Source organism: Pecten maximus, chromosome 13 (genome assembly GCF_902652985.1).
Source record: "Pecten maximus chromosome 13, xPecMax1.1, whole genome shotgun sequence".
Classification (NCBI taxonomy): domain Eukaryota; kingdom Metazoa; phylum Mollusca; class Bivalvia; order Pectinida; family Pectinidae; genus Pecten; species Pecten maximus.
Genome location: NC_047027.1, coordinates 19,397,962 through 19,409,197, shown reverse-complemented (window position 1 = coordinate 19,409,197; position 11,236 = coordinate 19,397,962). Strand labels below are relative to the sequence as shown.

General features: G+C 36.6%; 1 protein-coding gene across 2 annotated transcripts in view; it reads right to left on the bottom strand.

The window, feature by feature from the left end:
• Positions 1-380: 380 nt before the first annotated feature.
• Positions 381-11,236, bottom strand: part of LOC117340898 (solute carrier family 23 member 2-like) — a 48,713-nt gene continuing 37,857 nt past the window's right edge. For both annotated transcript variants that reach the window (XM_033902677.1, XM_033902678.1), the window contains 5 exons: positions 5,817-5,973; positions 4,475-4,728; positions 3,346-3,619; positions 2,440-2,535; positions 381-980 (listed from right to left, as the gene is read on the bottom strand). In XM_033902677.1, coding sequence (XP_033758568.1) covers positions 805-980; positions 2,440-2,535; positions 3,346-3,619; positions 4,475-4,728; positions 5,817-5,973 — 957 coding nt within the window. In that variant the 3' untranslated portion in view covers positions 381-804. The remainder of the gene's footprint in view (positions 981-2,439; positions 2,536-3,345; positions 3,620-4,474; positions 4,729-5,816; positions 5,974-11,236) is intronic.

Sequence of the window (11,236 nt, the reverse complement as noted above, 5' to 3'; positions counted from 1 at the left end):
AAATCTTTGAAAAAAAAATACTCGTGTAAAATAAATTCCATACACAACAACTCGTCGTGTAACCTCTATTTAATTTACGGATGTCTTTAACCAGAACACATATTTATACCCTTTATACAATACATATCTCTGTTATAAATCGTCTGTCCGTCGTCATGAGACGTGTTTGAGACTAATTAAATACATGTATTATATAGGATATAGATATATCACAGACCATTCACTTTCATTTCTTCGATTTCCTGTCCTGTTATGTACGGAACTTGACAACAGCATCTTCGCTCGCCAATGTTTCTGATAACGTTACACTCCACGAAAGGCACTCACCCTGTTAGGGTTCTTACTTTCCTTATCGAGCTTCACTTTATACTTATTATATCTTTTTTTCTGGGGTTAATCTCTATTTTCTTTATATTCCCCCTCGTTTATCGAAATTTTGAGCTAAAAATAACAAATTTCCTAGTTGCTTCCGGAAAACTGATAGACTTTTTGTTCAACTCATCCACATTTTTTTATATACTTTTGACTCAAGCTGCTCATGTCTTTGTCGTGTTTCTCATTATGCCTGCTGTATAAACTTCGACACGATACTTTTTGATTTTATTTCAGGTATAATATATAACATGAAAATGTCCATTTCACCACACCTACTTCTTATGTTATTTTTGTATTAACTTATCCTCTGTAGACATTTATTCCGCGTATAGTTTAGTATGTAAAAATAAACATATCAATGAAAAGCACTTCATTTCTGATTATTGTTTCATTATTACTTCTTAGTTCCAAAAACTAGGAGCTCTCTATCTACATTCCCTTTTCCTGGGGAGCCGGCATGAATGGAAGAAACCTAAGCATTTTGAAGTGCTTTATCTTGTCAAAAAGTGGGGGGTTGTACACTTCATATCCCTCCGAAAATTTCGACGATGGATCATCTTCTTCTTTAGCTTCCCATAGAGCTATACCACGTTCTTCCCTTGTGCCTACAAAATTAGTAATAGTTAAAGCAACATGAACGGATTTCTAACGTTCATTTTAAAACTTAAAAAATATCATCCGCGTTCTATTTCCCCATCTCATCGTTGAAGTATAGTTATCAAGCTGATAAAAGCAATAAGATATTACGGCTTACAGGGTTTCAATATTGTAATTTAAAGTTGTTTAAGTTATTTCCAATAATCTAAAATATTCAAGACTGTGTAATAGTTAATAGCTCACAGTTATTTGTCCTTTTGGGATTAGTGACCTTTCCGTTTGTATCGTTCATATATACGTACAGACGTTTGTACATACGTATGCAGCATCGGCTGCCTTCTTTGAAGGAATTTGATCAAACTTCACACAAATACAAAGGACCATGATACATAGTATCTCGGATAAGTTTGAGTTTGGATCAAAAGGAAGTAGGTCACTTCCTATTTTCTATGACATTAACTGTCATTGCTCTAGCGGCTTCATTCCCTAAAGGGATTTTGATCAGATTTCGCACGAATAGAAAGAACCATATTTGTAATATCTCGGACAAGTTTTTGTTCGGGTCAAATTCCAGGTAATTTTAACTATTTCTTAGCAATTCCATTGTAAGTGCTCATACGGCTTAATTCATTGGGGAATTTTATTCACACAAATATAAAAGACCATTATATCTCGGATAAGTTAGAGTTTTAGGGTTACAGCGTTAAGGTCAAGGTCATCGTTGCTTGTTTTCTGTAGACAATCCCTAACTGTGTAGATCTGTCGAGGTAGATAGAGTTTTGTTTTATTATTATGATTTAGATAATGTTACATGATGAAACTTTACACAATGATAAAGGACAATATTATATCAGACAAGTTTGAGTTTCAGGGATTTTATGTCAAGGCTAAAGTCGCTATTTTTGTGGAAGTACTAAACTGCTTGCATTTATCCAATATAATAGGCAATGATATATGATAATATATATCATGGCAATGATATATAATAATTTATATAATTTACATTGCTATGATGTTATTCCATAAACGGGTAATACCGGTGCTGCAACAGTAATACAAATATATAACATTATGGTATTGTTTTTTAAACTAAACTTTATCCAACATTTACTCATTAGATAACTTTAACAGATCCAACATACGGACTATGGTGTCTCACTCAGGTCCCGATTTAATTGTTAAGGTGAAGGTTAGGAATTCTAAAATCATGTCAAAAAAGGATTTGTAGCTGTTGATAATGTAAATAACTTTTGCAACGACGTTTTGGCGAGATGATTTTTTTTTTATACAAGTATTCAATTGATAACATTTATATAGTAATATGTTCGAGGTGATTAGTTTTCGCAATCGTCCAGATTTGATGCGAAAAACAAGGTTCACGAATATTTATTGAGATACAAATGTTATAAAGTAGAACTTGTATAATGAATATCGCTAAAAGGTTACACTCCTTAATTCAGTACCCACCTGGTATAGTGTTATCAAGGAAGCAGGCAAGTACACCGCCCGCTAGGTTCGGGTTGCCTAGCAACGTAAGAATGACATTGTCTGCTTCTTTGTTTCCTGTTGAAAGAATACGCATCCGACACTTAGTCTTCATCATACAACAAAACGTACTGAGATACTTCCCTTTTGCAGGGATTTCTACATATATTGATGTCGTCAAATAATGTAAAGAAATTTATGTTAAATAGAAATAAAATCTTTATTAATGATTTCAGTGAATGGCTCTTATATTCTTAACGCAGGTAATGGTAACATTTGATATGTGCGTATAATTTCAAATGCACAGCAGCCGAGTTGCTTATCAGTAAATTTCCGTTATTTTATTGACATCAGCCTAGGGAGGCAGAAGGCATGCATAGCAACATTTTCACCAGTGATTTCTTTAAACGTAAATGAATAACAAATTTTGCACTCTAAGAAACGGAAATACACGGAAAGGTTACGAACGAAAGAGTCCCTTCGCTGTTTGCTGTACGATTGTTGTTTTTGTACTGTTATTTTGCACAAACACACATATATAGAGAAAGTCTGTACCAAAACTCGAAAGCCAGAAAAAATAACATAAAATAAAGAATATTAAAATAAAAATTAAAATAAAAATAAAAATAAAAATTGAAAAACAAAAATAAAAATAAAAAAATAAAATAAAAGTAAACAATGATATTAATGTATTTGGCAGACATTCCCTTCAGGCTTCATTCTTTATACTGAAACGATTGTTATATTCAAGGTATTTGTTTCTTCCTGGTACTTCAGAGCATGAAATAAAATAACGAGTATGAAAATTAGATTGACAGTGAAATTTATAACTTCCGCTATAAAATTTCTTTGATAAAACAGCAATCATTTGCAAAAGAAATTTTATACCTGTGTCGATAGTGTTGTCGTACGTCTCTATCCACTCCGGTATGACCAATCCTACCATCAGTGAAGACCCTATGATAGCGAGGTTTCGCATGGACGACAGACTAACAGACTGTAGGTTGGATAAAACGACTCCATTAAAAACTCCAAACATAACGAGGAGAACGCCACCTAGGACCGGATATGGAATTGTGATAAAAATGGCGGATACTTTTCCGACGAGACCAAAGACTATGTAGATCAGTGCAGCTGCCATGAATACGTAGCGGCTGGCGACCTTTAACATTAAAACAGAACACAAATTGTAGTTTAGTACATGCTGTCAATGAAAAAAACCACCTTCATTTGACAATCGACAAGTTGTTTGATAAGAAGCCATTGCTGCCTATTTTCAAGCTTGCATCCAAAGGAGGAAAAGAAAAAAAAATAACAACAAAAAACACAACTGATAAATACAGAATCTCTATCCTAACCCAATTTTCTGACATCATATGGGTATCAACACTTTTGATTTATTGAGGCCTTCATCTTCACTGTCGAGTCCTAGAAGGGGGAAACAACTGTATTATGCAGTTCAATTAATTTTGGCCCTAATAAATCCGAATTTCAATTTACGTTAATATGTGTGAAAACATTGTATTTGGACACATTCATCACATAGCATATACATCATCAAATGCTAATAAGAAGACTACCATTCGTGTGGAATGTATTTCATCCGAGCTTATAATGTTTAACCGTGCTTCATTATATATGCTTAATTAGTTATATTAGACATTCACAGCGAGTTTTCACCAACAAAGCACACTAACCATTAAACGTTTGCCCTTCGTGCCAGTGTTTATTATCATAACATTGCGCTTGAATCAATCTTGTATAGCAGACACACAAGGCGAGTTGTGATTTTGAAATGCAATTTGTAATATACACGAAGTAGACACATTACAATCGATAAAAAAAATCATCATTCGGCCTCCATGTCTTTGTAGGACTCGTTAGTAATACTGAGGACTAAGTGTTGAGATACAGAAGGTAAGTTAGAAGAATAAAAATGGACATTAATCGTGTTTAAGTTTAGAAGGGGATGTGTTCTATGTTTTATTCTATTGGTTTGATCCAAACAAACACTCACCCGTGTCAGTCCAATAGCACCGATGCTACTCCCGTAGGTAGTAGTAGCGTGTCCACATCCGATTACACCTGACAGGGAGGAACAGAGCCCTTCGACTGCAATACCACGGTTTACACTGTGTGACGGAGGCGGTGGAACATTGCAGGCTGCTGCACATGCATAATAATCCCCGATGGAATCGAGGATGGAAACAACAGTTGCCACCATAAAGCTAACGAACACTGAGATATCAAACCGCATTGGTCCAAACTGTCCTGAACGGAAAAAAGGTAAAACTTATGAGATAACCCCCATATTTTAATGTACACTTCCCTCCAAAAGAATGGTTAGCCAACAAAATTTGAGAAAAAGTGTTGTAATATACATTAGATAGTCTATTTGTTAATACTGATTGCAAATTATTTGAAAAATATATCACTTTGAAGTTGCAAGGAGAGAGAATGTAGGGTCATATTTTCCATAATGTTCAAAATTGAATAAAAATAAGTGTGCTTTTACTGTCACAAATAAAAGTAATTGTTTAACTAATTAATAGTTAATGAATGTAATAAATGTATTTTTGAAATTTATATTAAACAAAGTGGGAAATTTCCAGAATGTTGCATTTTGAGGGTTTACATTGTAACAAAACATATGCATTATTACAAAAAGGTGCATTTTAAATCATGAACAAAAACATCCTAAAAAGTTATGATTCTAACAAATTGTAATAAAGACTTTACTTCACTATATTTTACGATATAATTGTAACAGGACATTTGGAGGGCAGTGTATGTCATGGTGATGTCCACAACTAATTTTGGCAAAAGCACCGTTAGCAAATAATTTTCTAACGTTTCTGGTTTATCATCAATCTGCTATGCGGGGAATTCAAATTCAAAACGTATTTTTTTACTCTAATATATATATATATTTTCGAATGATCAGGACATTTTAAAACCAAGAACAACGTACTTACACAGGGCATGCTGAACCAGTTGACATTTATGTCACGTAACCAGTAATGCATGTTGAACCAACTGGCATTAGGGTCGCGTATCAGGGTAGGGCATGTTGAACCAACTGGCATTAGGGTCACGTACCAGGGAAGGGCATGTTGAACCAACTGGCATTAGGGTCACGTACCAGGGAAGGGCATGTGGAACCAACTGGCATTAGGGTCACGTACCAGGGAAGGGCATGTGGAACCAACTGACATTTATATAACGTACATACAAGGTAGGGCACGTTGCATTAGTTTACATTTATGTCACGTACCAGTAAAGGCATGCCTAACAAATTGACATTAGGGTCACATATCAGGGTAGGGCATGTTGAACAAACTGACATTAGGGTCACGTACCAGGGTAGGGCATGTTAAACCAGCTGGACTTGTGGATGATGTCTGTCCTAGCGTCTGTCCTTGAGTAAAAGTCTTTATGATCCCTGTCCATACTGAAGGCGCCGGCCTCTGTAAGGATGGCACACATCGCCCAACCTACCGCCATAGCTATCAGGAGCTATCGTCAAAACATTTCCATAAGACAATAGTGGCAACATAACACTTAAGGGCAAAACAAAAAACAACAACAACAACAAAAACAACAAAAACAAAGGAAGAAACACCCAAAAAGACACAAAAACAAAATCAACAAAAACAAAATCAACAAAAAAAAAAAAAAAAAAACAGAAGTCGAGAAGCCAAAATAGGAGCAGAAATGAAGGCCCATGAAAAATACATGGTGAATTAAGCCATGTGTTCTGAAAGGATAAATGTTCCCTACTTCATCCGCAATACACAGCATACAATTGTTAGTTAAGATTGAGTGGTGAAAACAGAACCACCATTTGTATCAATATGCATCAAACACGTCTCATTTCATACCGCACAGGAAAGGAAACGTTTCCAGATGAAATACCGTTACTGATATCAAATATGTCGAACATATTCTACACGTTGTATGAAGCAGTGTGTTTCTGAAATGAATTGTCACATTATAAAAATCTTCATCTTTACCTTCTGTTTGAACCTGGCCGGGTTCTTTGGATAATAAGAACAATGTTTGATATCATTATGATTAACAATTAAGGAAAGTACTGTATACTTATTCATTTTGGCGCACTAAAATTTGCGTACACTACCGACTTTAAGCTAAAAAGCGTAATGAGGAAGTAGAGGACCGCTTTCACAACCGACTTCAATCCAATAAGCGTAATGATGAAGTAGAGGATCACATACACAACCGACTTTAAGCTAATAAGCGTAATGATGAAGTAGAGGACCGCGTACATAACCGACTTTAAGCTAGGACCGCGTACATAACCGACTTTAAGCCAATTAGCGCAGTGACGAAGTAGAGGACCGCGTACACAACCAACTTTAAGCTAATTAGGGCAATGATGAAGTAGAGGACCGCGCATTTAAGCTAATTAGCGAAATGGTGAAGTAAAGCACCGCGTACACATCCTACTTTAAGCTAATTAGCGCAATGATGAAGTAGAGGACCGCGTACACAACGACTTTAAGCTAAGTACCGTAATGACGAAGTAGAGGGCCGAGTACATAACCGACTTTAAGCCATTTCGCGCAATAATAAAGAAGAGGATCGCGTTCACAACCGACCCTAAGCCAATTAGCGAAATTAAGTAGAGGACCGCGTACACAACCAACTTTAAGCTAATTAGCGTAATGACGAAGTAGAGGACTGCGTACACAATCGACTTAAATCCAATTAGCGTAATGGCGAAGTAGAGGACCGCGTACACAACCGACTTTAAGCCAATAAGCGCAATTATGAAGCAGAGGACCGCGTACCCAACCAACTTTAAGCTAATTAGCGTAATGACGAAGTAGAGGATCACGTACATAACCGACTTAAAGCCAATTAGCACAATGATGAAGTAGAAGACCGCGTACGAAACCGACTTTAAGCCAATTAGCTCAATTATGAAGTAAAGGATAGCGTACACAACCGACTTTAAGCCAATTAGCGCAATTATGAAGCAGAGGACCGCGTACCCAACCAACTTTAAGCTAATTAGCGTAATGACGAAGTAGAGGATCACGTACATAACCGACTTAAAGTCAATTAGCACAATGATGAAGTAGAAGACCGCGTACGAAACCGACTTTAAGCCAATTAGCTCAATTATGAAGTAAAGGATAGCGTACACAACTGACTTTAAGCTAATTAGCGCATTGATGACGTATATGATGCGTACACAACCGACTTTAAGGGTAATGTATACTGCAAAATAGTGTAATAAATCCTATATGAAAATCTTGCAATATAACAAAGAACTAGTAATATCTAGCTCCAAAAATTATATCACTTTTAATGAAGTATATTTTAAACTTTTTGAACGTACTTAAAACAAAAAAAAAGGATCTTGGGAAAATCAATTTTTGGTGTAAAAACTTTAAAAAAAACCCATTTCTGGATCAGTTTTCGGACTCTTTCAATACAGTTTGAAAATTTATAACATTTGTGTATATCCATTGTTATGAATATAAGGCAGTACGTGCGAGGCCTTGTTTGTGCCTAATGGACCTTAATAAAACAAGTGATCATTCTCTTTCTGTACACCATGGAAAAGTCATGTACAGAATGGCGGTATTTTTTGATTGACGTGGTAAATGTTCCTGACCAATCTGGGATATTTATGAGTTGGGGCAACTTAACCTTTGTGCAGATTTCATGCATGAACAAAAAAATCTTTATCCATTGTTTCAATAATGTCATTTGGCGGGTCTGATCGCTTTGACAGCCAATTTTGCACCAGCCGGAATCACAACACGAAACTTCATTGCGGCCATCTTGCCGCGCAGTGATATCGGGTTAATTTTTCTTTAAACTTGTAAGTTGAACATTGTCAGCGTTAATTCTTAGCACAATTAGTTTCAGTAATTGACAACATATTGATTTAAGGAATTTTGGAAGATCTTTCAAAATTTATATTGACAATAATTGTGTAATTAGCGTGCATTTTTTGGCAGCGGAACTACTTCCGGAACGGTGTGTATCGTTGTGCTTTGCCCATTGTAGTCGAACGAGAGAATGTAAACACAGCTGAAAAAGAACTTCCAATATATTGATCATGGCTCATCTCTACCGAAGTATATACAGGTAAACAATGTGTACCATAATCAAATGTGATTTCTGTTCGATCTTATATTGGGTAAGTTGTATAGGTACTAAAAGGTAAGTAGGTGATGGTGTTGACATGTGGCCGCCGCGACTATTCCGCATTTGATTGCATGGTTATGCTATCAAATATGACTTCTTAAAAATTATTTGAAATAAAATTATGTATTAAAATGAATAAATAATTGCTGTAAAAAAGTAATTTTAACAAGAGCCAATGTTTTTTCATAAAAGATAAGGCAGCAAATAGTATCAACAATATGTGGAGAGTCACAGGTATCAACATGTTCGGAGTTTATTCATCAACGTGAGAAACAACAAAACCAAGCTACTGTCATTATGGTAAAATTTAAACATGGCAAATAAATAAAAAAAAATACAACAAAAGACGATTTGGTTTAGCCACTGGGAAATATGTAAACGAGAGAAAATGGAAAAGAAGGAACTACTATAAACTGAAAGTGACACATACTCAAAATCCAACAACAAATAAACACAAAAGCAAATTGATAATTTTCAGAGACAAATTGCTAGTGAAATATAACATCCGGGCAAGGCAAAAAAACAATGCATTGAAACGCCTATATTTCAACAGTGTATTTGAAAATTTATAGAGTATACAAAAGGTGGTGGACGGTGGTTTGAAATATAAGCTAAAACGTTTGAGTTCATCGGAATATGAAGGCTACCGATTGGTCAGTTTAAATCAGCTTCAAATTTTTTAATTGTTGTTACTCTTCACTCTATCACATGTAAAGGTTGGCATTTAATGCATAATGTGTGTCCAAATGTACCCCCACTAAGGCTTGTAAGGGAAATTAAGAACAATGGAATGGCAAGTATTATGCTAACGGAGTGTCAAGGATGCAAGCAAACTTTTAGGTTTGAATCTAGTGCCCAATTACCGCTACCCAGTAACACTAGGCATTATGACATTAATGTGCGTGCAGTATGGGGGTCCATGGTTACTGGAGGAGGGATGTCAAATTTGAACGAGCCAATGGGTACTATCAACTCTCCAGGAATGTCACAAAGTACCTTTACCACCATTGAGCAAGAAATTGGTGATATGTGGGCAGCAAATCTGGAAAAGGAAATGCTTGATGCTGGAGCTGAAGAGAGGCAAATTGCTATCGAGAAGGGAAACTATGATGATGGTATTCCATGCATAACAGTCGTAGCTGACGGAGGCTGGAGTAAACGTGCACATAAACATACGTACAATGCCCTTGGTGGTGTAGGGGTCATTATTGGTGCCGAAACAGGTAAATTATTGCATATTGGTGTAAGAAACAAGCATTGCTACATTTGCAATAGAGCCGAGACCACACATACTCAGCCTATTACACATAGATGCTTTCGTAATTGGAAGGAAAGTTCATAAGTTATGGAGGCAGATATCATAGTTGAGGGCTTCATGAAGGCAGAAACCACGCATGGATTGAGATATACCAAACTTATTGCCGACGGTGACTCACCAGTGTATGCCAGCATACAAGAGAAAGTGCCAATATGGGGTCGCAAAGTTAACAAAATAGAATATGCAAATCACGTTTGTAAATGCCTGAGAACCAACCTGGAGAAACTGGTTAGGGAGAACAACTATTATAAGGGAAAAGGGAAATTGACAAAAGCAGCCAGAATGAAATTCACCAGTGCAGTTCGGAGTGCCATTCGGTATAGATCAAAAGAACAAAATACGACTGTAGCAGCGCGACTGTTGGAAAATGACATAACCAACTATGTTCACCATGTATTTGGCCAACACTCCAACTGCACAGATTTCTGTAAGGCAAGGAAGGTTGAAGCACGTGAGCAGCCCAACACAAGTAATGATTATGACAACATCGACACCAGAGAGCTCGAGGAAGAAGATAATGTACCAGCCGTGCTACAGGAGTTATCAGATATATGGTCGGATACTGTGAACATTGAGGAAGAAGAAATGTCCAGGGTGACTGTAACATCGACAGCACAGTAGACTCAATGATGATCAATGACATAAGTGTGATATTAAATAGGGTAGCAATGAAGTCGTCGCGTCTTTTGGGTAACTCAACAACTAATCTTGGTGAATCATGGATGTCAATAACATCAAAGTTTGACGGAGGCAAACTTTACAACCGGTGCAATTGTGGTTCGTGGCACTCCCGATGTTATGGTGGGGCACTTAGAAAAAACCTTGGTCCAGAATGGTCTTCAAAAATCTGGGAGCAGTCTACATCAACCAAAGCTGGAAAGCACTTTGTAAATCTGTACAGGACTAGACATTCTGCACTCATCCAGACAACAAAAGACCAGAGTAAGCCAGAACGAAAAGCCAGGCGTTGGAAAAGGAAAATGGAAAGTGGTAAGCAGTCCGAATCAAAGAAGGCAAAACAGCAATATGGAGAAAATGCTTTAGATGTAGCCCCTAATCTTGGACCTGACAGCCTAGAGGAGTTCAAGCTGAAGTATTTGGAAAGGCACATTGACTTGGATGAAAAAAAGATAAGATCTATTGAGTTCGTAACAAGAAAGCAATCAGAGTCTTCGGTTTGGCAGCAAGAACGCAAGAAAAGAATAACATCCTCAAATTTTGGCTGTGTAGTAAGGCGGAATCCCAAAATAAAAGTCCAAAACTTGGTAAAAAAAGTTG